The sequence below is a fragment of the Balaenoptera physalus genome (genome assembly GCF_965194825.1).
Source record: "Balaenoptera physalus genome assembly, chromosome: 13".
Lineage (NCBI taxonomy): Eukaryota > Metazoa > Chordata > Mammalia > Artiodactyla > Balaenopteridae > Balaenoptera > Balaenoptera physalus.
Window position 1 is genome coordinate 64,641,179 of NC_138892.1, and position 25,908 is coordinate 64,667,086.

Sequence of the window (25,908 nt, forward strand, 5' to 3'; positions counted from 1 at the left end):
CCTGTGCTATGCGGCTGCTTCCCACTAGTTATCTATTTTACATTTGGTAGTGTATATATGTCCATGACACTCTCTTACCCTGTCACATCTCACCTCACCCCCTCCCCATATCCTCAAGTCCATTCTCTAGTAGGTCTGTGTCTTTATTCCCGTCTTGCCACTAGGTTCTTCATGGCCTTTTTTTTTTTTCCCTTAGATTCCGTATATATGTGTTAGCATACTGTATTTGTTTTTCTCTTTCTGACTTACTTCACTCTGTATGACAGACTCTAACTCCATCCACCTCATTACAAATACCTCCATTTCATTTCTTTTTATGGCTGAGTAATATTCCATTGTATATATGTGCCACATCTTCTTTATCCATTCATCTGTCGATGGACATTTAGATTGCTTCCATGTCCTGGCTATTGTAAATAGAGCTGCAATGAACATTTTGGTACATGACTCTTTTTGACCTATGGTTTTCTCAGGGTATATGCCCAGTAGTGGGATTGCTGGGTCGTATGGTAGTTCTATTTGTAGTTTTTTAAGGAACCTCCAATACTGTTCTCCATAGTGGCTGTATCAATTTACATTCCCACCAACAGTGCAAGAGTGTTCCCTTTCCTCCACACCCTCTCCAGCATTTATTGTTTCTAGATTTTTTGATGATGGCCATTCTGACCGGTGTGAGATGATATCTCATTGTAGTTTTGATTTGCATTTCTCTAATGATTAATGATGTTGAGCATTCTTTCATGTGTCTGTAGGCCATCTGTATATCTTCTTTGGAGAAATATCTATTTAGGTCTTCTGCCCATTTTTGGATTGGGTTGTTCGTTTTTTTGTTATTGAGCTGCATGAGCTGCTTGTAAATCTTGGAGATTAATCCTTTGTCAGTTGCTTCATTTGCAAATATTTTCTCCCATTCTGAGGGTTGTCTTTTGGTCTTGTTTATGGTTTCCTTTGCTGTGCAAAAGCTTTTAAGTTTCATTAGGTCCCATTTGTTTATTTGTGTTCTTATTTCCATTTCTCTGGGAGCTGGGTCAAAAAGAATCTTGCTGTGATGTATGTCATAGAGTGTTCTGCCTATGTTTTCCTCTAAGAGTTTGATAGTGTCTGCCCTTACACTTAGGTCTTTAATCCATTTTGAGTTTATTTTTGTGCATGGTGTCAGGGGAAATTAAACTCTTTACTGGCAAATATAATGTGTTTAAACAGGCAAAGAAAAAACTGCCTACAAAAGCAAGGTGATTCCTGCTCTTTGGAAATTAAGGGTTGCCGAGCGTTTGTGCTAGCATCATCTAGTGACAAAAAGGGGTAAGTTCAGCTCACCAAAATCTGTCAAACACTGGGGAGAGAAATGGTGGTGCTGCTGTTCCCCCACCCTCCCCTGCCCCCCTTTTGCTAGAAGTTGTGCAGAATATTGTGGCTAATTCAATCCCACTGTGACTTTTGGTCATTAACTTATGCCCTCTCTGTCTGATAGATCAGACAGAGATGAAAGTATGAAGTAAAAATTGAGAGGAAAAGGGACAGGGCCTATTTTAACCGCTGATGGTACTGTCTGCAGAAGTCATGCTTCAGTCCTTGGAAGAAGTTCAGCAAATCGCTGGCCTCATGAAGCTGGAGGCCCCTTGAAGATGGCTGGCCAGGTGGGGAGAGGTCAGCACAACTCTGCAGACCCCTGGCTGAACCTGCTGGATATTCTGTCCCATCCTGGCTGCTGACTTGAACCTGCTACCTAGGCCAATGCCATGCCCCATCCTGCCCCCTCGGCGCAGTTTCTCACCAGCTCAGTTTTTTTTCTTATCTCTGGCTCAGCCCACATTTTGCCTAGTTCCATTCCACCAGTTCTCTTTCAGTTCAGTTCCCTTCTTTCTTCCTTCTCAGTTTTCCCAAATCAGACCTGGTTTTAGTTGCCTACTTGCATCCTGTATGGAGTTTGGGGTTTTTTTAAATTTTATTTCATTGCAAGAAGAATACTTAACATGGGATCTACCCTCTTAACCAGTTTTTAAGTGTACAGTACAGTATTGTTATCTATAGACACAATGTTGTACAGCAGATCTCTAGAACGTATTCATCTTGCATAACTTAAACTTTATACCAGTTGACTAGCAAGTCCCCCTTCCCCTCACCCCAGCCACTGGTAACTACCATTCTAGTCTTTGCTTCTGTGAGTCTGACTATTTTAGATACCTTATATAAGTGGAATCATGCAGTAATTGTCTTTCTGTAACTGCCTTATTTCACTTAGCATAATGTCCTCAAGGTTCATCCATTTTGTCACATAGGGTAGGGTTTCCTTCTTTTTGAAGATGAATAATATTCTACTGTATGTATATACCACATTTCTTTTATCTATTCATCTGCAGATGGACATTTAAGTCATTTCCACATGTTGACTATTGTGAACAGTGTCACAATGAACATGTGAGCACTAATATCTCTCCGAGATCCTGATTTCAATTCTTTTGGATAAATACCCAGAAATGGGCTTGCTGGATCATGTAGTAGTTCTATTTTTAATTTTCTGAGGAACATCCATACTGTTTGTCATAGAGGCTGCACCATTTTACATTTCCACCAACAACGCACAAGCGTTCCACTTTCTCCACATCCTTGCCAATACCTCTTGTCTTTTGTTTTTGTTTTCATAATAGCCACCCTAACCGGTGTGAGATGATATCTCACTGTGGTTTTGATTTGCATTTCCCTGATGATTAGTGACACTGAACATCTTTTCATATACCTGTTGGTCATTGGTATGTCTTCCTTTGGAAAACTGTCTATTCAAGTCCTTTGCCCATTAAAAAAATCAAGTTATTGGTTTTTGTGCTTTTGAGTTGTAGGAGTTCCTTATATATTTTGGAAATTAATCCCTTATCAGATAAATGGCTTGCAAATATTTTCTCCCATTCCATAGGTTGCCTTTTTACTGTCATTGGTTTCTGTTGCTGTGTAGAAGCTTTTTAGTTTGATGTAGTCCCACTTGTCTATTTTTGCTTTTGTTGTCTGTGCTTTTGGCATCACATCCATGAAATCATTGCCAAGATCAGTCTTGAAGCCTTTCCCCTATGGTTTTTTTTCTAGGAGATATACAGTTTCAGGTCTTACATTTAATTCATTTTGAGTTGATTTTTGTGTAAGGGTCTACTTTCATTCTTTTGCATATGAGTATCCAGTTTTCCCAATACCATTTGTAGATATTGAGTTTTCATTCAGCATATACTTATTAAGCCTCCTTGGGTCAGGCATTATGGCAGGTATAAGGGATTCAGGCTGAGAATAACATAATGGTTGCAAGTACATCCTCTGGAGCCAAAGTGCCTGGGTCAAATCCTGGTACTATCATTTCTAACTGCAACACCTTGGGCAAGTTACTAACTTCGCTGTGCCCCCATGTCCTCATCTATATAAAAGGGATATTAGTTACCGTTCTTTCCTCACAGGGTTGGTGTGAGAATTAAATAAATACACGTAAAGGGCTTAGAAAGGTGTCTAGCGCCTGGTAAGCACTCTTAAGTACCGGCTCTTAAGGCATAGTCCTTGCCTCTCAAGAGCTCACAGTCTACAGTTGCCCCTGTCCACCTGACCCACGTGGCAGGCAGGGCCATCTGGGTCTTCTGGCACCTCGAGTGACCCATAGTTCCTGGCATCACAGGATGAACCGGGTGAAGTTCCAGCGTCACAGATTCGCGTGTGACCCTGGACAAGTAAACTCCTACTCTCTGGATCTCACATGCATTTGTAAAGGAAGGAAGCTGGACCAAAAGTGACTTCCAAATCCCAACAAACTCCTTGTTCTGGGTAGCCCAAGTTGAAACTATGTCAGCTTGAGCAAGTCACTCAACCTCTCTGAGCTTGTTTCACCAGAAAAATGGGATAATATTACTAACCACCTCCCAGGTTATGGCGAGGGTTCCCCAAGCCAACGCAAACCCCAAGCTTCTGCGCTGGCTCAGGGGAGGCCGCCTTTATAGTCACTCGCCTTTGCCATGCAGCGCAGGCGCGCTGGAGCCCGGACCGCGCTCGCCGAGCCTGCAGGTTCCCGACTTCCGGTTCCGAGGGGACCCAGAAGCGAGACTGAGACTAATGGCGGCGTCCATGAAGCAAGCCACCGGGGGCGTTGAAGACACCGCGGCGGAAGAGGAACCGCGAGTTTTGGAACCCGGGGCCGCCCCATTCGGAAATTTCCCTCATTATTCCCGCTTCCACCCTCCAGAGCAACGGCTCCGCCTCCTGCCTCCAGAGCTGCTTCGCCGGCTCTTCCCTCAGGGTCCCGAGACAAGGCCGATCCTGGGGCTCGACGTGGGGTGTAACTCCGGGGTGAGTGACGGGGGAGGGATCGGACGTCGGTCGTGCCGAGAGGTTGGCAGCCTTCACATCCACTGGGGTTCCGGCCTGGGCGTGGCACCAGACCCCTCACAACTTTCCCAAAATGAGTTTAAAGGCGTAGTGTTCGACCCCGTGTTGCTGCTACCTCACCTCTAGGGTCCCAGCACCATCTCTTTTAGGAATCTTGGGGAGGAATCGTTTTCAACTACGTGCCGAATTCCTGCGTCCCCGCCTCCGCGCTTGCGGCCTCTTGGCAGAACGCCGGGTGGGAAGGGCCACTGTGCCTGGGCTTCCAGCGCTTGCCTCCTGTCCAGCGTGGCTGGCGACCTGGCTGGGGGAGAGGGGACTTCCCGAGACCCAAGTTTGGGAGCGTGGGGTTGGGATTGGTTTACTGGGAGCCAAGGGTGACAGAATCATGCCTGGAATTAAGATTAGTGTGAAACAGTGCAGAATGGACCCTGGAGCCAAGTGGATATTTATTTTAAAAGCAATCAGTTGGCTGAGTACAGTGAAGAAGATCGAGAAAGAAAATAAAGCACCCTGCGGGAGGAAGGCATTGCCACATTTTCTTACCGCCAAGTATTTTTAGGCGTAAGAATGATTATAGTCAAACCACAAGCAAAATAGCGAAATGTCTCTCTGACACCTATTTGTAGCCACTAGGATATCCTAGAGGAGCAGGCATTCTGACCCTATGATTACAAATGCTTCAAAAAGTTAGTACCCTCACTCCATTCCAGACCAGGAGTGGGAGAGGAGGAGGAGAATTTTATCGTGTTTCTGGCCTTAGGCAGAAGAGAATTTGGTAGAGGGTTGAGGGCTGTAGGCACAGGGCTGGTAAATGGGAGGGAGACATTTGGACACAGGCTAAAAAGCTGGAATGAGCAGATGGGTGGGTGTCTGGCTGTCCCTTGCAGACATTTCTCTACTGTGATGATACAGCAAATCAAAGGGGAAAAGAGACTGGGTTTAAGACTTGGGATTTCATGAAAGGCATTAGGAAACTACAGGAGATTTTAAAGTTGAAAGTAGTATACGTGTACCTTAGGGGCCAGGACATAGTTGCAGTTAACTAGGGCAGTGGTTCCCAAACCTGGCTGTACATTTAGGAAGTTTTTTATTTTGCCTTTAAGAAAAGATGCTTGCACTTGATAAGACCAAAAAAAAAAAAAAAAATTCAAAATACAAAGGGGCATATAGTAAAAAGCAAGTCTCTACTCCTGACCCTAAATCCTCTTCTCCTACACAATGGCAACTGCTGTTTATAATTTCTTGAGTATACACCTTATGTGTACACAAACATTTATGTATGTATAAATATCTCACCTCTTCTAGTTTTACAAATAATAGCACACTCTTTTGCACCTTGCTTTTCATTTAATAATTTGGAGATCACTCATGCCACTACAGTCTTTTTTAGCAGCTTCATAATATAGATGTGCGATAATTTGGGGGGTGCTTTGTTTTTAGAATTTTAGATTTTAGAAATTCCTAGGCCCTACTCTAGACCTACTGAATCAGGATCTTGGGGATTGAGCCCTTGAGTCTGTGTTTTCTTTTTTAAGCTTCCAGGGGTCTCTAAGATTGGGGAATTGAGGATGGAGAGGATTAAGAGATGTGGTAGAGGAGGGACTGATGTGATGAAATGACTGGTCAAACATGGGGCACACCCAAAATCAGATAGGAGGAGGAAGACAGCAGAGAAATAAATAGAAAGATGGGGAGATATTTTTAAGCAGCATAATCTTCCTACTCAAAATGTGGTCCTTGAACTACAGCATCAGCATGACTTGAAAGTTTATTAGAAATACAGAATCTCCGCCCCCAACCCAGATCTACTAAATCAACATCTTTATTTTAATAAGATCCCTAGGTGATGTGTATGCCTATTGAAGTATGAGAAGCATGGTATGGAGGAAAGAGCTTAATGTTGCCTAAATCCTGCCATGTAGTAACCATGTGACATTGGACAAGTCACTAGCCTCTGAACCATAATTTTTAAAATACAGGTGTTTTTGTGAACTATGCCACACATAGAGAAAAGTGCACAAAACATAAATTCACACTTTATGAATTATTATAAAGCAGACACCTTTATGACTACTGTCTATATCAAGAATAAAACATTGTCAGCTCCCCAGGAAGTCTGCCATATGCCTTTCCCTGCTCATAAACGCCCCTCTCCACCCAGAGAGCCCAACTCTTATTATTATTGTTTCCTTGCTTTTTTTTATAGCTTGCTATTTTTGTATCCATAAACAGTGTAGTTTAATTTTGTCCATTTTCGAACTTCATATACATGGAAGCTTGCCATGTATTTTCTTCTGTGTCTTGCTTTTTCGCTCAGCATTATGTATTTGTGTGAGTCATCCGTGTTGCTGCACTGAGCTGAATTCCTTCATTTTTAATTGCTATCTGGTATTCCATCTTAATCCATGCTACTATTATTGGACATCTGGATTGTTTCCAACCACACTTTCTTCACCTGCACAAAGGGCATAAATATTTTCCTCACAGAATTGTTGCACAGAGCAAATGAGGTAGTGAATAGAAAAATGCCTTAAAAAAACAAATTAGAACATGAATTTGAGTTAGTTATAATGGTTATAGAAGTCAAAGTTAGAGAAAGGAAATAGTGACTTGTTTAAGAGTCAAAAAGGTGCTAAGATGGTGAAAATCACAAATCATTGGATTTGGCTAGAAGGAGGTCAGCAGGTAATGGATGCAAAAGCAGAATAAGTCTCAGAAGGGGGTGGTGAAACATAGCACATGTAGCAAAATTGAAGCTGTAGAGTGAAGGCTGACTGAAGACTTTGGAATGCAGACTTTCCCAACCACAGGTCTGAGAAGTAGATTTTTATAAGATGGTGCTTGCTCTGTTCTTCACCTTCCTGGCAAGGAGCACTGGTTATGCCCCTGAAATCTTTTCCTCCTCCCTGGGGTCTGAGATACTCAAAAAAAGAAAAAGATAGTGAGTTTACCAGCATATTACTTAAGCTGGAAAATACTGCTCTGGACTCCTTTGCTGCATCCACTGGGCTGTAACTTTCAACCACACAACCCATCAGTGTCAGGAAAGTATGGAGATGATGCATTACAGCCTGAGACTCCTGGAGGGCGCTGAGAGCCTGCTTTGTGGAAAACTTTTGGGGGGCAACCTCCTTAGGCTGTAGTTTAACAACCTTACATCCTATAAAGCCAGGAGTAAGTGGCAGTCTCAATGGGAGGATAAGAGATATAGGTTTCTCTTCCATTCACTGGTTGAGAGCTGCAATGACAAAGCTCTTTTGGATTCCTCTAGGATCTGAGTGTGGCTCTATACAAACATTTCCTTTCCCTACATGATGGGGAGACCTGCTCAGATGCCTCAAGAGAACTCCATCTCCTCTGCTGCGACATAGATCCAGTCCTGGTGGAACGAGCTGAAAAAGAATGCCCTTTTCCGGATGGCTTGACCTTTATCACCCTGGACTTCATGAATCACAGGACCCGGAAAGTTCTCTTGAGCTCTTTCTTAAGCCAGTTTGGACGCTCAGTTTTTGATATTGGCTTCTGCATGTCAATAACCATGTGGATTCATCTGAACCATGGGGACCAAGGCCTTTGGGAGTTCCTGGCCCACCTTTCTTCCCTGTGCTGCTACCTCCTTGTGGAACCACAGCCCTGGAAGTGTTATCGGGCAGCTGCAAGGCGTCTCCGGAAGCTGGGCCTCCATGATTTTGACCACTTCCGCTCCCTAGCTATCCGAGGTGATATGGCCAATCATATTGTGCAGATCTTGACCCAGGACCATGGCATGGAATTAGTATGCTGCTTCGGCAACACCAGTTGGGACCGAAGCCTTCTGCTCTTCAGGGCAAAACAAGCCACAGAGACTCATCCGATCCCTGAATCACTGATAGAAGAAGGGAAAGAAAGGAACAGAATAAGATTCTGGAGACAATGAGATGGGAGGGAAGATAGAGATATTGAAAGGGTTTTATGCAAAGAATTAAGTTCATTTTCCTTAACTCCTGATAGTTAGGCAGCTTTAAAACTTGGCAGAAGCTTTTTAAATGTCCAGGACATGCAATTAAAAGAATCAGTATCTTCCTCATTTGGGGGGATGATCCCTGAGGAGAATATTCAGGTGGGGCAATGATCTGTCTTATCTGGAATGACCGAGAGAAAGTGATCCTGGTTCTGGGATATGCAAGGGGCTGCTTTTGGTGGTTATTTAGGAAGACTTAGACCAGGTTAGCCTTAGAATGTCCCTTCCCTGGGCTCCTTAAATCTGATCTGCCTTCTTCAGGCTTCTTCTAGACTTACTCATCCTGTCTATAAGACAAAACCTTACAATACAATCTGGAATGAAAAGTCACTGGCCTGGCTAAAGGAGAAGCTTTGGTAGGAGGAACATCTTTCCAGAGCTGGTCAAGTTTCCAACATGCCCAGGCTGAGCACAGCAGTTACAGATACAGTACTAACCAAGATGCATCGACTAGCATTTAAAAGATATTTAAAAGATTAAATTATGCACTCAAAATCCAACCGGTACAAATGAAATGAGTGAAGTGAGATTGTATACAGTATATACAATTATATTTTATATATAATAAAAGTGACTTGAGTATGGTTGAGAATGCCCTGTGAATCTGGAGTAGAAAAGAAATTTCTGCCTTTAACCACTCTACCCATGGAGGTTTCAACTCAAGAAAAAGAACCTCACCCAAGCTCAAAACAGAAAACATGCCAGCGAGTAAGTTAATTCAGGACTTTTTTTGTCAGTGTCCTCTGTCAAGGCACACCAGTATGGAGGTAGGGGGCATACACCAGTATGGGGGTGGGAATACAGAGAAGCCTACACAAAATGCAGCCTACAATTGGATGGCTACAGCGTCAGTGCTGTGGGATAGGTGGGATAGGTGTCACTGATGTCTGGCAGGTGTTGATTTTTAAAACACGCATGAGCCCACTTCAAGGGAAAGTGGAAGATAGAGAAGATTTGGTGGAGAGAAGATGGAAAAACAAAACATACCTAGCTAAGAAGGGAGATTGGACTGATGAGCTTCACAATCTCTAAGATCCTATTATTTTCTGAGTTGATGTTATAGAAGGAGGAACAGGGAACAAGAGAGTCTGAACCACCAATTAGAGGTTGGACTTCTTGAAGAAGTTCGTAGAAGTTCCTACTAAGGAATTTGAACTTTATGCAGAGAGAGCAGAAGCCAGAGCAGTTCTTAAATAATAGGAGGATGGAACCAAAACCTTCATTTAGGAAAACCAATTTTTCTATTTTGTGCAGGATAATTGTATGGTTGGTGCCATTTTCAGTCTCAGTTAGACTCTAATACTACTTCTCAGTCTTTTTATATTGCTGCTCCTGATCACTTTTATCCTAGAGACTCTTCCAGACTTTTACCCTTCTGCAGGCAGGCTCTTGACTCTATTCCTGCTCCATTAATCTAAGCAGGTGACCTAACCACCAACTAGTGCCATTTTTGTTTACTGTGTCAGGAAGTCTTTTCTTGCCCTCAGTCTTGAACCCCTTCATCTTCCCTTGTTTTCACTTCTAAACTTACCCAGTGAGCTTTTACCCAAATAACCTCTGCCTATGTTCCAGATCCCAACCTCTACTACCTCTCCCAAATTGTATTTTATTAAGGATCCCCTTGGTGTCTCCTTGGCCTCATTGAACCTTGCTGTCCACCTACCAACATGCTCAGTTCTCTCTCACCTTCAAAACCACCAACTTTTCCTGTGTCCTATCTCCCTCTCAGCCTTATGCAATCTCCATCTGTTCACCACCATACATGAGCAAAGCCCTTGAAAGAATACATGCCACCGCCTCTGCTCCCTCATCTCCCATTCATCAGTGGCCACCTGAATGCCATATTTTGAGGCCTCTTTCCAGTCTTCCTCCTGGGCCATGGAACCATTCAACACTATTGACTCCTTCCTTATTGAACCGTGCTGCCTTTGATTCTCTGCCATTCTGTGCTATTATTCTCTTCCAATCTCTTAGTTTCTCTCTACGCCTTAAGCAATTGGTTCACATTTTAACTTGCATAAGCATTACCTGGGGGAGTCCTGGATTCATCTCTAGAAACTGTGATTCAGGTCAGAAATGGGGCTTCAAACCAGGATTCTGGTTTGGTTTGATTTGGGTTTTTTTTGCAATTTTTATTGTGGAAAAATATATGTAACATAGAATGTACAGTTTTAACTGTTTTAAAGTGTATATTCTGTGGCATTAAATACATTCACAATGAGGAATCTTTTTAACAGGCATGCCATATGATTATGATGCAAGTCGAAACAGACCACACTTTGACGCTTAGGGTCCCTTAGGGTCCATCCAGTCCTCTTCTACATTTTTTTCCTGGGGTGAGTTCCTCCACTCCCATACCTTTAACAACTACCTATATGCTAATAACCCCCAATAGTTATAAGCCCCACCTTCACAATTCCAGATTAATATTTTTCCTGTTTTGTAGTCATATTCCCCTAGATAGTTCTTTGGCACCTCAAATTCAACATATCCCCAAAGCAAACTCATTACCCTCATTCCAAACCTAATCCTATCTCAATTGTTGGCATCCACCCATTGCTCAAGCTTCAAACTTCAGTTAATTCTCCTCATTTATACTTCCCACACTGAAACAGTCACAAAGTCCAGTGAATTCTACCAATAACATGTAAGTTCCACTTATTTCATCCATGTGGCTGATGCCTACCAAAGGTTTCTATGTTAAATCCTCTACCCTCCAATCCATTCTGTCTTGCTGCTAGTGTTCCCTTTCTCAAATATCTAGCTATGCTAGTATTATGCTTAAAAACCTTCAGTGGTTTCCTAGTGCCTAGAGTCCTGTCCTTTATCCAGTGCCTAAACCAATATTGTTCAATAAGGTAGCCGCTTGCTATTTAAATTTAAATTAAGGAAAATGAAATAAAATTTAAAATTCAGCTCCTCCGTCCTACTAGCCACATTTCAGGTGTTCAGTAGCCCTGTGTGACTAGTGACTACCTTATTGGACAGCACAGATATAGAAAATTTCCATTGTTGCAGCAAGTTGTATAGGACAGTGCTAGTCTTCATGCCTTTCCTCTACACATCAGCCACACTGAACTTCTTAGCACAAACTCCTGCTTCCCTTCTCTCTCCCCCAACTCTCCCACTTTGCAATGTGGTTCAACTGTTTGTCCTAAAAATGGCTCAGATGTTACATTTTCTCAAAAATCTTCCCCAACTCCTATAGCAGTTTGCATTTGTTACTATATTCTAGTGAGGACTTTGCATAGAGGCCTCTATCACAGTGTTTACCTCATCATATTATAATTGTTTCTGTGCCTCTTCCCCACCACCAGGAGACTGAGCTCCTCAAGCCCAACTTATTTTTGTATACCTAAGCCTAGCTCAATGTCTGACACATGGCAGGCAGCTGAGAATTACTTGTTGAATGAATATATGAGTGAACAAAAAAGAAATGCACCCGAATTCAAGTACTGAGAAGAAAAGGGAGATCTATGATTGGGCAAAAGACTGCCCAGGATACTGTAAAAATGGGGAGAAATTAGAAAGTCGAGAGGAGGATAAGGTTAGCCTTTGGCATGGATTTTTGAGTTATGTTTCCCAAACATCTTTGAGATAAGACGTCCATTTCAAGGCCTTCATTATTGATAGTTTGGGAGAGGACAGTGGATAAAGACTAGATGTAAAAATTTGGAAGTCATTCACATAGAATGATTGAGATTTAATGAGTAGTAAATTTAAAAAGTAAGTGGATATAATAGGAGGGGACAAGATCCTAGGCTTGGGGGCTGCTAATACTTCTTGAGTGAGGAAGAAAGGAAGAACCAAAAGAGGTCTGGTTAGGGCTTCCCTGGTGGCACAGTGGTTAGGAATCTGCCTGCCAATGCAGGGGACACGGGTTCAAGCCCTGGGCTGGGAAGATCCCACATGCTGCGGAGCAGCTAAGCCTGTGTGCCACAACTACTGAGCCTGCGCTCTAGAGCCCGCGAGCCACAACTACTGAGCCCCCGTGCCACAACTACTGAAGCCCATGTGCCTAGAGCCCGTGCTCCACAAGAGAAGCCACTGCATTGAGAAGCCCACGCACCGCAACAAAGAGTAGCCCCCGCTCGCCACAACTAGAGAAAGCCCGTGCGCAACAACGAAGACCCAATGCAGCCAAAAATAAATAAATAAATCTGTTAAAAAAAAAAAAAAGGGAGGTCTGGTTAGAAACAGGAAAAAAAAAAAACAGTAAAAGATAATAATATAGCACCGTGTGCCAGACAACATAACTTTTAAAATCCTTAACCCTATGGGGTAGATACTATTATCATCCTCATTTTGCAGATGTTGGAACTGAAGCAAACACAGGTTAAGTGACTCTCCCAAGGTCACATAGCTTGTAAGTGGCAGAGCTGGGCTTACCTAGGCAGTGTGGCTGCAGAGACTGGGCCTTGGCTACTATGCCTTGAAATGTCATAGAAATCAAGACTGAGAAGAGACTCCAGAGAGCCAGTGTAAAAGAGCATGGGCCTTGGAGTTACTGTGCTTCCTCAAATTATGTGTTCAGACCTGGGAATAAGAGACCCAGCCAGGCCACTCTTAGCTACCCGTGATGTTCTTAGAATTCCCCTCGCAGAAATCAGGCCTAATTCTAGGTTGAGTACCTAGTAGCACCCCTGCTGCTGTCTACCAGTTAAATAGGCACATATAGCAAACATAGACACTCTTACGTCTTCGTAAGTTCTAACTACCCTCTTACTGTACCCTTGACTTGACAGCAACCCTGACCTTCCCCTGAATTCCCAATCTACCCCTAGCTTTGACTTCTGGGTAGGACCTCAAAAAAGTGGGTTTCATGCTCAGGAGGTAGGGATTCCAAGGCCAACTCTAGGATGTATTAAGATCCCAAGATAGTTAGATCCTCCTCAGCCTTCTGGGATTGAGTTTGGCCTGGGAACAGAGCAGTGGAAAGAACATAAGGTTTGGAATCAGGATCTGCCAGTAAATTATTGTATGACCACCCTATTCAATTCATTTAACCTTTCTGAGCCTCAGTTTACTCATCTGTACAACTGAAGTAACAAGACCTTCCTTTTCCTATGCCCAAATGTGCTAAAGGATATGAAGGTAATTTGCAGAATATGGATTGTTAAACAAAGTGCTGTTACATTCTAAGCATGCTACAGACCACAACCATGCCTGTTAGATCAAAGACTTACGAGAAAAACATCTCATCTCTGTAGAAAACATGCATCTTAGTATTTCAAATAATTTGTTTTTTAAGATGAGGGAGTAATAAGTAGTTCAACTTCAGCCTACAGAGCATTTTAAAGGAAGCAGCGCTGGGAGGGAGAGAGTGATCGTTGCTAATGGAAATGAGGTTTATGATGGTTGCAGAGTGATAACAGTGATTATAGATGTGAATTTACCTACTTCTCTGTAGATCTTAATTTAAGAACACTTTGACACCTTGTGAACCTGCTGGTGCTCTCTCCCTTCACCAAGGCAGTGCAAAGAAATATATATGGTGCTGTGGCAGGCTGAATACTGGTCCTCCAAAATGTCCACATCCTAATCCCTGGAACTTGTGAACGCTACCTTAGATAGCAAAACGGACTTTGTAGATGTGTACAGTTGTGTAGATTACGGCTCTTGATTAAGGATTAAGGATTTTGAGATCAAGAGATTAATCTGGATTATCAGGGTTGGCCCTAAATGTAATCACAAGTGTCCTTATAAGAGGAAGGCAAAGGGAGATTTGACCACAGTAGATGTCATGACAGAAGCAAGAGGTTGGAGTAATGTAAGCAAGGGCTGCAAGCCAAGAAATGTAGTTAGAAAAGGCCAGGAAATGGATTCTCTCCAGAAGCCTCCAGAAGGAATGCAGCCCTGCCAATACCTTGATTTTAGACTTCTGATCTGTAAGAGAATAAATTTGTGTTGTTTTAAACCACTAAGTTTGTGATGATTTGTTACAGCAGGAACAGGAAACCAACACAGGTACTCTGACTACAATGAGACTAGGCTACACGCCAAGCAGCACCAGTCCCGGGTAACTCCTGATGGCAGGAAACAGCCACAGCGACCAAAGGAACAGGCTGGGGCTCCATCTACACGGGTAACTGAGGAATCTTCGATCAGTAAAAGCTTTGGGAGATCCTTCAGCATCTGAACCCGACCTCTTCCCTCCAACATTTCTATTGGCTGAGCAGTTACCTGACGTGTTGGGAGGAACTGTTGTATTTGAAGTCTGTAGCTGTTAGTTTCAAAAAAGATGTGTAAATAGTGCTTATAACGATGAGGTCTCGGTACCAAGAAGGTAATGCTTGTGTAATGGCCTAGGAGAGCCCTTGGAGATGGTAAGAATATCTTTGGCTTCAAGAAAAGATCATCTTTATCCTCAAAACAGCCTAATTTAGGAACCAACACCAAACATGACAAGAGACTTACTGAGGGACAAGAATGAAGAATGGTCCTGGATATACTTTAAATATATAGATATGTAATCCAGTATATTAAAAAATTAGCATTTCAACATGCAGTCAATATAAAAATTATTAATGAGATGTTATATTATTTTTTTAATACCATCTTCAAAATCTAGTGTGTATTTTATACTTACAGCTCATCTCAATCTGGACTAGCCACATTTCAGATGCTTATTAGCCACATGTGGCTAATGCTACACATTTATGGCAAATCAAAAAGTAATTTATCAAGTTCCTGCCATATACCCAGCATGCTTTTAGCTGCTGTGGAGGGTAAAGAAAAATCAGTTAGACAAACCGGGACTTCTAAAGGTTAGATTTGATTCTTTTAGCAACTATGTTAAAGTTGAGGAGAAAAGGAGAGGCTCATACATGGTAGCATGTGATCATGTGAGCTTCAGAAAAGGAAAAATCTTTGTGGACTACAATGGGCATGGAAGAATTTCTGGAGCGTATGGGATTTGAGCTGTCCCTGAAAGTCATATCTGCAGGTTCTGCATCCACAGATTTAACCAACCATGGATCAAAAATATTTGGGGAAAAAAATTCCAGAAAGTTCCAGAAAGCAAAACTTGAATTTGCTGTGCACCTCTGGCATAGCATTTACATTGTACTTACAACTATTTATGTAGCATTTACATTATATTAGTTATTATATGTAATCTAGAGATGATTTAAAGTATAAGGGAAGATGTGCATAGGTTATATGCAAATAGTACATTTTATATGAGGGACTTGAGCATCCATGGATTTTGGTATCAATTGGGGTCTTGGAACTAATTGCCTATGGCTACCAAGGGACAGCTGTATAGCTTTTGCAATGATAACAAGAGGGACAGGAGCATGCCCTATGAGCCATGTAGAAAGGAACCTCTCTGCAAAGGTACACAGGAATGTGTGTTTTGTACATTGAAAACAGAAAGGACTGGCTGGTCTAGAATGGAGATGTCATTCTGAGCAGCAGTGAGAAATAACAGTGGTCTTTGCCATTTAAATAGATTCTGGATGGAATATTTATTTATTATTTTAAAATATTTTAAAATTAATTTTTATTAGAGTATAGTTGCTTTACAGTGTTGTGTTAGTTTCTGCTATACAGCAAAGTGAGTCGGCTATACATATACATATATCCCCTCTTTTTTGGATTTCCTTCCCATTTAGGTCACCACAGAGCATTGAGTAGAGTTCCCTGTGCTATACAGTTAGGTTCTCATTTATTATCTATTTTATTTATTTATTTATTTTTTAAAGAGAAACCCTTCCAGTTAAGGCATTTGTGCTTTTTTTTTTTTTTTTTAATATTTATTTATTTAGGCTGCGCCAGGTCTTAGTTGCGGCATGCAGGATCTAGTTCCCCGACCAGGGATTGAACCCCAGGACCCCTGCATTGGGAACACTGAGTCTTACTCACTGGACCACCAGGGAAGTCCAGTTATCTATTTTATATATAGTAGTGTATATATGTCAATCCCAATTTCCCAATTCATCCCACCCCCTTCCCCCCACCGGTAAGCCATATGTCCATTCTCTACATCTGTGTCTTGATTTCTGCTTTGCAAATAAGTTCATCTGTATCATTTTTCTAGATTCCACATATAAGTGATATTATACGGTATTTGTTTTTCTCTTTCTGACTTACTTCACTCTGTATGACAGTCTCTAGGTTCATCCATGTCTCTGCTGGATGGAATATTTAAAGTAAAAAGAAAACCGTAAGCATACTAGAGAAAAAAGGTAATTTAAAAAATTGGAGTACATCCTAAACACAAAAAAAACAAAAGCCATAAAGAAAAAGATCAATAAATTTGACTACCTAAGGCAAAGGAAAAAAAAATTCCAATAAACTCACATGATAAACTCCCAACTAGAAACACTATTGGCAATACATGTGACAAAGGGCAAATTTCATTATAATACAACCAACTCTTATATATCTATTAGAAAAAGACATTCACAGAAAATGATAATGGCAGATAAACACCTGAAAATTTGTTTAATCTCTCTCTTTGTTTTTTTTTTTTTGGCTGCGTTGGGTCTTCCTTGCGGTGCACGGGCTTCTCATTGCCATGGCTTCTCTTGTTGCAGAGCACGGACTCTAGGCGCACAGGTTTCAGTAATTGTGGCTCTCAGGCTCAGTAGTTTTGGCTCGTGGGCTCTAGAGCTCAGGCTCAGTAGTTGTGGCACACGGGCTTAGTTGCTTCACAGCATGTGGGATCTTCCCAGACGAGGGCTCGAACCCGTGTCCCCTGCACTGGCAGGCGGATTCATAACCACTGTGCCAACAGGGAAGTCCCATACTCCCTGGCTTTAGTTACCACCTATGATCTGATGTTCTGATGACTCACAAATGTCTTAGTCCAGATATCTCTAGTCCAGATATCTCTTCTGAGCTTCAGAATTATTTATCCAACATCATCGTATATTAGTACTTCCCAACATTTCCCACATCATGGCACGCATAGAAAATGATGCAGTTTTCGTGGCAGTCCACCTTACTGAGACTGGTGTTTGTTGGAGGGAGCTTGTGCTGCTCTGAGTGTTGAGAAGATCAACATGCAGCACATCTGTAACCTCTTCCTGAGGCACAACAGTTGGGAAGCTCTGACCTCTTGGATAGACATTTCCACTTGGACGTCTCCCAGGCATTTCATTGTCAACATGTTTGGAAGAGAGTATATCATCTCCCAAACCTGCTCTTCTTCAGGTGTTTGATATTTCAGTGATTGGCCCAAAGGTCTTGGCTTAGCACTCTGCTTCCCTCTACTTCCAATCCCAAGACCTCCTGACTTTAATACTGTTTATTTCTTGAAGTCATCTCCTCTCCATCATCACTATCATTTTTCTAGTCCAGAGCACATCGTTTCTCATTTTTCCCAATTACTACAAAAACTTTCTGTCTGGTCTCCCTGACTTCAATCTTGCTCTCTCTTATCTGTTCTCCACACTGCAACCACAGCGATCTTTTTAAAATGCAGTTCTAATCATGACACCCCCTTGCTTAATACCATTCAAAGGCTCTGCATTGCTTTTAGGATAAAGTATGATCATCCCCCTACTTATCTTTTCAATCTTATTGCTTATCATACCCGACATGAATTCTTTATTAGGTAGCTAATACTACATGCATAGTTCCTGGGATACAGTAAAGACTCAATAAGAATTTTTGAATAATGAAAATGAGGAGAAAGGGGTTCAAGGACCTAAGCAGATCCATCGTATCTGTACCAGGTATGAGGTTTCAAAGCACATACTGGCAATGCTGTCAGAACCCAAGGAACATGTTTTCCTATGTAGAAGTAAGCAGCACTAGAAAAGATCTATTCCTATTCAGCAAATGGACCAAATAATAGCCTCTTCCCGGCTCCTTTCTTCCTCTTAGTGAGCAGGAAAGACATCAAGAATGCACTCAGAGGACTTCCCTGGTGGTTGAGTGGTTAAGACTCCCTAGTTGGGGAACTCAGATGCCACATGCTGCGTGGTGTGGCCAAAAAAAAAGAGAATGCCCTCAGAGTCAATCCAACCTGGAGAATAGTCAGATTATTAAAATCTTTTGAGAGGTCAGTTACCAACCTGACCATCTCCTGATGTCAGGAATTCTAAACTGGGGTCAGTTCATCAACCAATGTAACACAGTAGCCAAATGGCTACAATGCCAAACTGAGGAATGAAGATGCTCCAACACTGAATGAAGGAACACATAGTATTGAAGCAGAGGACCCCATTCAAAGTACTGATGTGAGCAGTGAGGGCGTGGTTCTCTGAGATGCCATTGACCAGTCATTCATCAGCACTATCTGTACCGTTAGACCATGCCACCAAACTGGTTTGTTACCAACAGCTTGCAGCAACCAGAGACCTAAAAGGCCTAGCTTGTTTTGTAACATAGATAACTCAAGTAAAGAACAATTTATGATTAGTGGTATATAACAAGGTGGAAAACCAACATTGGAACTTCAGTGTAATTTTTAATAAGTGAATAATACAACTAAGTGTGGTAATTAAAGTGTGTTGGGCCTCATCAAAGACAGAAAGCATGGAGCAATGGTAGCTATACTTCTTTCACCTCCTGTCAGTGAAGATAAAGGTCTGTGAAGCATAGAGAATCTGCCCAAATCTGAATGTCTAAACTTTCAAGAGTGCAAGAGCCTTTAAGTTAAGGAGAATAGGTACTTGTTCTGACAAGTGCAGATGTTCCAGCTGTGTTTATTAAACAGGGGCGAACATCTGAATGTAAAGTAAAAAATCATCTACATGGTTTGTTTGCTTCCCAAAATTTAGTTATTTGGAAACATCCAAAAATAGTTAGAAATGCCTGGCAGACTCTTAAGGTTTTTCTACTCCATGGCTTTGGAATGCAACAGATGAGTGGACTTTTACTGGACTTTTAAGCCCTTGGAGGAAACGATCATGTGTAATTTTTGTTGTAAACCCAGGACTGGGACACGGATTCCTATTCAATAAATGTTAGATGATTGAATGAATAGAATTAATCAGTGCTGCAGGATTCCAAAGATGCCACTAGCTATAATCAAGAAATAAGGTGAGCTTTCTCAAAATGAAAACACATTCACAAAAAGATTTGCACAAGAATATTTAGAGCAGCCTTATTCATGATAGCACCAAACTGGAAACACCCAAATATCCATCAATTGGAGAATGGATAAACAAATTACAATATATTCATACAATGGACTGTTACTCAGCAATATAAAAGAATAGACTACACATGGCTGAATCTCAAAAACGTTACTAAGCTAAAGAATATAGACACAAAAGAGTACATACTGTATGATTCCACTTATGTGAAATTCAAGAACAGACAAAACCATGGTGATAAAATTCAGGAAGTTGCAGGGGTGGGTGTTGGTAGGTGCAGGGTAACTGACTATACAGGGGAATGAAGGAATTCTTTGGGGTGATGGTTCGGTATCTTGTTTGGGGGGGTTACATAAGTGTATATATTATTGTTGAAATTCACCAAACAAAACACCCAAGATCTGCATTTTCTTGTATGTTAAGGATAAATCAATTTTAAAAATTGTTTTAAAGCAAAGGTGAGGGAGCTGGTGGGAGTAACCTCCACGACATCTTCTAGGCTCCAATAATCACTATCCTCAGGCATTCTTTTCATCAAGCTACCTCTATACTCAAGAATCCAAAATGACTTATTTATTTATTTATTTATTTATGGCTGTGTTGGGTCTTCGTTTCTGTGCAAGGGCTTTCTCTAGTTGCGGCAAGTGGGGGCCACTCTTCATCGCGGTGCGCGGGCCTCTCACTATCGCGGCCTCTCTTGTTGCAGAGCACAGGCTCCAGACGCGCAGGCTCAGTAATTGTGGCTCACGGGCCTAGTTGCTCCGCGGCATGTGGGATCTTCCCAGACCAGGGCTCTTCCCAGACCAGGGCTCGAACCCGTGTCCCCTGCATTGGCAGGCAGATTCTCTACCACTGCGCCACCAGGGAAGCCCCCAAAATGACTTTTTAAAATCACCTGTCCTGTCAAATCCATATCCTTATTCTGATCTCCTCCATACAAAACTTCCTCCATTAACTTCTCCCACTTCCCACCCTACCAATGTTCTCTGCTCACTGTCCCATGCAGATAATTTGCTCTTTCCTACCTGAATCTCCTTGTGTCCTTACTTCACCTGGATCCTATTCAAGTTCTCTCTGCCCTTCAAATCCCATTTTAAATTAAGGAGCCTCCTTCAGAGAGGCACTCTTGGTCAATTCTAGCCAATTTGAGCACTCTATGTTCCCTGAGCTTTTATGTTCATTTATTGGATAATACGGTGCTTTAGTACATCCTGTGTATACCCGCAATAGAAGCAATTTTAATAAAATGAGCAGAGCCTGTGGCTAGGGATCCCTTTGTATTTCTCTGCAGAATCCCCTTCAGAACCTGCACTAAGGGGCCAGATTGTGAAGATTATATGGTATCCAGACAAGGGCAAATAATTGTTTAACCAAGGACCAATGAGAATGATATCGAAGGGAGCTCTGAGGCCCTGCAGGGGCCTAGGTGGGCTGTTTGCTTTTCCTCCTTCAAGCACGCAGTTAGTTCAGCAGGGAAGGAACTCGCCCCCACTGAGACAGCAAGTGGCTGAGAGCAAAATTGTATCCTTTTTCTGGTCAGCCTTCCCTCCTCCTTAACCAGTGAGGAAAAGGCCAGCACTGCTCTGAGAGGCGAAGAGCCTGTTCCCAGCGCCCAGGTTTCCATATTGCTGGAAGGACCCGATCTGGGAGGAAGAAAAGGGAAATGGGAGCATTTAAGGCCAAGCAGTCACTCAAGCCTCTTCCCTTAGATTTACACCCAACACGTATGCAGGAAGGCAAATTACAAACACCGACGCTCACAATCACATATACACGTGCACGCCCAGCCCTACAGAAGCAGACACGCATGCCCACGGGTCCGCGTGCACCTACTTAGTTTTCTCTGCTATAGATGCCCCCCATTCCACCCCCGCTCGGCCCAGCCTGGCTTCTCCTACCCCGGCACTGGGGAGGTTTACCGGGCCTGACCCGGCCAGGTCTGAGAAGTCTGTTTCGCTATAGGGGGGAGGGGAGGTCCTTTCCTCCAGGGCGGAAGCAGCGCGCTCGGGCCGGGCGGACCTAGCTCTCGTCCTGGGAACATCTGGAGGGGGCTGGGAGGGGCGCGCATCCAGAGTGAACGTGGATTGGCTGCGCGGGAGGGGGAGGCGGGGTTTGAGCGAGGGGCGGGGCTCACTGGCCCCTTTAAAGCCTTGACATCAAGAGGCGGCCCCAGCACCCCCCTTTTTCTCTGCCCCCCGCCCCCGAGCCGCGGCCATGGACCTGGCGGATGCGGCCTGCCCTGGCCCAGCTCAACACCTGATTTCGGTGAGTTCTGGGCCCACTTGCGATTTAAAGGGCGGCGAGTGGGGGTGTCTGTAAGCCCGGGCTGGGGGTGAGAGATATGGAGGGTAAGGCTCTTGTGGCAGCCTTGGGTCGGAGAGGGCGGCGCGGCTTCCTGCCGGACCTCGCTGGCCTGCCCTCCCTCCCGCCTCACTCACGCCGAGGGGTCCGGCCGCGACTCTGTCCACCCCCACCCCACCCCCTCCCGCCCCTCGCGCCATCCTCGCGCACACTCCGTGGCCCCGGAAGGGAAACTTTCCGGAGAGGGGGATGTTCCGGGGGCCGGTCTACCGCCCCCTTTGAAAGCACTGACCTTGCCCCAGCTGCGCACCCCACCCCACCCGCATCCCATCGTACGGGTGCCGCTTAGCGGTGCCGGGTTGTTGCGCGGGGGAGGCTCTCCCCAAAGCGCAGGCGCGTAGACGAGCCTCGGGCTTCTCTTCGCACTCCTTGCTGTCTCCGTGGCCTGGGGCGGTAGGGTGTGGGAGAGGTGGGGGGAGGCGGAGAGATCGGGGTCTCCCGGAACGACCCTTCAGTGGCACTGAGGGATTGCGGAAAGGAGAAGGGTAGCCGGGCGGGCTGAACACTAAAGAGAGGCTGAGGAAGGGAGAAGGGCTGGGCAGGGAGTGAAGCCAGGACAGTTCTTGCAGGAAAGGCTCTCTGGGTCCTGGCTGCGGTGCCAGAAGAATGCAGAGAATTTATCTGTGCCCGACACTCCACTGGCCTAGGCCGACTAGGAAAGCGGCTGTCTGAACCCCAGCCTCCGTGGTCTCTCCAACCCTGGCACTGCCCCAAGGGCACGGAGGACCCTTACCTCCCACAGGCCTGGTTTTCCAGGTGTCTCAGCGCTATCCACCAGCCTGTGCAGCTGCTACTTCTTAAATGCCTGCCTTCCTGAGTAGCCAGGGGTCTTAGGCTGCCCGGTTGTCTGGCTGTAAAGGCAGTGCTTCTGTGCCCTCCCTACCACTGCTCTCCCTCCCCCACAGGTCCTCCTGCTTAAGCACAGTTGTCTGACAGAGATAGTGGTGGAAACAAATGCCTGGGACAGGTGTGGTCCTGGAGGACAGTAGCTAAGGGTCAGTGTCTAATGGTTCTGTGGGCAGTACTTTGGGGAAAGTGAACCTAGCCCAGTTGCCTTGTTGCAGACCCTCTCTTGCAAGATATGCCAGCTGACTCAGAGACTCCTTGTCTTTCAAGAAAGGCGACACAAAATTCACTTCTCATATTTATTGGGTGCCTGTCTTTCTAAGAACAACGTGGGGTTAGTGGGTTTCTTACCTCAGAGAAACACTTGCATCCCTGTCTAGGGAGATATCCCCACTTGGTTCAACTTTGTTTTCAGTCTATGGTCTGTGCATGAGGTGGTGTGAGCCCTCCAGCATCTCTCTCCAGCTCAGGCCTTTGGAAGAGAGTGAGAACCTGGAGAGGCAGATGGCCTGGGCTGCAGGGAAGAAAGCCCTTCTACAATAGGCAAGCGGAAACCAGTGTGTATGAGGACCAAGCTGTTATCACTGTGCACTGGGAGAAGCTCTGGTCCCTGCTCCTCATAGGTTGCTGTGTGACCTTAGCCAAGGTAGTTTGCCTCTCTGGTGCTCTTTTCTACCATCTGTAAAATTCAGCAGTTGGATTAGAAAGCGCTACTGTTCCTTTCCACTTTTTGACATTGTGTGGCTCCACTGATGAGTGAAATTGGAGGGGAGTAAGGTCCTCCAGCAGGATGGCTAAGTTTGAAGAGGTAAGTTGCTTAGGAGTAGAACCTTGGGTGGAGGGGCGCAGACTCCCTTATCCTGCCTAAGAATAGCCACTGTGCTGCTCACCCCTGGTGCCTTGGAGTATGAACTGCTGCTGGCTGGGATTTGGCCCACCCATCAAGGCCTCTGGTGAGACATCCTGGCAGGCCAGTCTTTGAGCTGTGCCTTTGGGGAGGGGTTGAGAGAGGAGGAGGCAGCCAAGGGCCAGCAGGGGAAGCAGATTCCCAGGAGACAGTTTGCATCTCAGCTGTTGGGACTTGTTTTAGGATCTGGGCCAGGGAGTACAGCACACTCATCTACCCTGTTATGGGAAGAGGACAAGGAGAGCCCCGCTGCTGTTGCCCATCCCACCCGCTGGCCCTACTCACCTCACCTCTGTACTCACACCCCCAGCTCCCAGGCAAGGGGCGTAAGGAATCTTCCCTGCTGCCCTCACCCAGCCAGCCTCCCAGACCCTGCCACGCCAGCCAGGCAGCAGCAGGGAGAGGCTGCCGCAACCCCACCTTTCCCAGACTCCTTCCCTCCTGGGGGGTAGAGCTTTCTCAGGAGTCAGACTCTCCAGGTTGGGACTTGCTCTCTAGCCCAAGAACCAAAGGCCTTCACGTTCTCCTTGTTTGTTTTCATCCTTGGCCTCCCAGGTGCTGAGGGGGATGTCAAAGGAGAGGTGGTGGTTAAAAAGGCCGTGGGATCGGTTGGATGTGGAGCACATTCTGCTGCATTGCTTTTCCCTCTGCTAGCTCCCCAGGAGCCCTCTTCCCTGGGCCCTGCTGCCCATGAGAGTGAAGCTACAGCAGGAGGTATTTAGGTTAGACCCCAAGGAAACCTTCCTCACTGCTAGAAACCCCTGGGATGGAGAATGGAAGCTCCCAGGAAGGTCAGTTTCCCAGAAAGTGGTTAACAGTGGAGTCCCTGTCAGAGTGAAGGATGTGGCTGTTGCTAGGCAGAGGCTGCCGTTTCCTCTTGGGGTGTGGCTCTGAGGCCAGCCAGCCAGAGGCCCCGTTAGAAGCAGGAGGAGAAAGGAATCTTGCCTGATAGCGAAAGAGGGGTCCCTGGCCCCATCAGCCTTGGGTCACCAGAAGCGCGTCTCTCAGAACAAATGCCGCTTCCGCCCCCGCTTCCCCGGCTCCTCCCCTAATTCACCACCACTACCACTGTCTGCTTTGACAATCCTCACCCAAGCCTGGCAGACTCCTCCAGCCCCAGTCTGGCTGCACTAATGGACTGATTGGATTTTCTATACTTGGAGTTTGGGATTTCTGATTGAACATGCAAATTTATGTAAATCAATCTGGCTTCTGCCACTACGTCAAAACAACATAGAGTCACAGGCTGGAAGGAATCCTAGAGACAGTCTAGTCCAATGCCCTCATGTTAAAAATGGGGAAACTGAAAAAAAAAAAGGTGGGGAGGACACTGAAGTCTAGAGGGGAAAGTGATTTGTACAATGATGAGTGTCAGAGGCAGGGCTCCTGACTCTGGTCTAGTGTTTTACATTGTACCATTCTGCCTTAATTTCTTGTGCATGAGGGGGCCTGGCCAGACTTAAGGCAGAGAGGGCAGTTCTTGAACCTGAGATTGTGGAGAGCTAAGCCCTTAGGGGTCAGAGTGTTATCTCAGGGTACCCCATGGGCTCTGGCCAGCTCGCTTAACATGCTGAAGAAAAACAACTTCAAATTCCTTAGAATAACACCCTTAATGTTTTTCCCTAGGCCCTACCCTGGAGGGTTGGTAGACAAGGTCTTTGGTTGCTGCCTGGCTTGGCACTTATGGTTCCCCAGAGCTGAGATTGTGTCTGTTCCCAGCATCTCTCACAGTACCAAGCACGTAGTAGGCTGCAGATGGATCTGCACAAGCAATGCCTCCATCTTTACATTTCATCCACATTCAAGTGTGTGCTGCTTCCCTCCATGGCCACAGTGGGAAAAGATCTTTGGTTTTCTGTGACCAGCCTCCCCTCCTCTCCTGGAGGAGGCACAGACCAGCTGAGCCTCCTCTGCCGGTTTCTAAAGCAGTGACCGACTAGGCAGGCCTTGCTGTAGAAAAGATCTCATTATTTTAAGGTCAGTGCCAAAGGTGGGTGGGGGCCACCGAGATGGGCTTGGGTCCCAAAGAAGCAGTCTCCCCACTTGACATGATTTTGATCTGATCTACCCACCTGGCTGCCAGGTGCCTCCTGCTCCCACTTCATGGACTGCGCCTGTCACATGGGGCTATTTGGAGAGCTGAGCCCTCACTTAGCCTGTAGTGCCTGTGCACGTTGCAGAGGTGGCGGAGATGCTCAAAGCAGCTGTTGGCCTGCTTTACAGTGCTTTGGGAGAGTAGTGTTTTGGCTCAAGATCAGAACCCTGGACTCCCTGCCAAGGCTTCCACCAGGCCCTGGCAGGCTGGGGAGGGGGCTTGGGGCACATATTTGGGGTCTTCCTCACCTTCACCCCAAACCCAGGTCTGGCTGACCCTGAAAGAAGTGCCCCTG

General features: G+C 44.9%; 2 protein-coding genes and 1 long non-coding RNA gene across 10 annotated transcripts in view; 2 read left to right on the plus strand and 1 right to left on the minus strand.

The window, feature by feature from the left end:
- The first annotated feature begins 1,199 nt into the window (after positions 1 to 1,199).
- BCDIN3D (BCDIN3 domain containing RNA methyltransferase) lies at positions 1,200 to 14,277 on the plus strand. The gene is given in 3 exon segments (XM_082421459.1): positions 1,200 to 4,314; positions 7,625 to 8,191; positions 8,193 to 14,277. Coding segments are annotated over 3 exon segments (1,014 nt in total). The 5' UTR covers positions 1,200 to 3,897; the 3' UTR covers positions 8,223 to 14,277.
- Positions 14,278 to 19,967: 5,690 nt separating this feature from the next.
- LOC309641495 lies at positions 19,968 to 21,440 on the minus strand. Its single transcript, XR_014252639.1, has 2 exons — positions 21,303 to 21,440; positions 19,968 to 21,047 (listed from the first exon to the last, which is right to left on the minus strand). It is a non-coding gene; the product is annotated as an uncharacterized lncRNA (long non-coding RNA).
- A 110-nt stretch (positions 21,441 to 21,550) lies between these two features.
- Positions 21,551 to 25,908, plus strand: part of NCKAP5L (NCK associated protein 5 like) — a 30,631-nt gene continuing 26,273 nt past the window's right edge. For all 8 annotated transcript variants that reach the window (XR_014252596.1, XM_082421290.1, XM_082421298.1 and 5 more), the window contains exon 1: positions 21,551 to 21,669. The gene's annotated coding sequence lies outside the window, so the exon portion shown is untranslated. The remainder of the gene's footprint in view (positions 21,670 to 25,908) is intronic.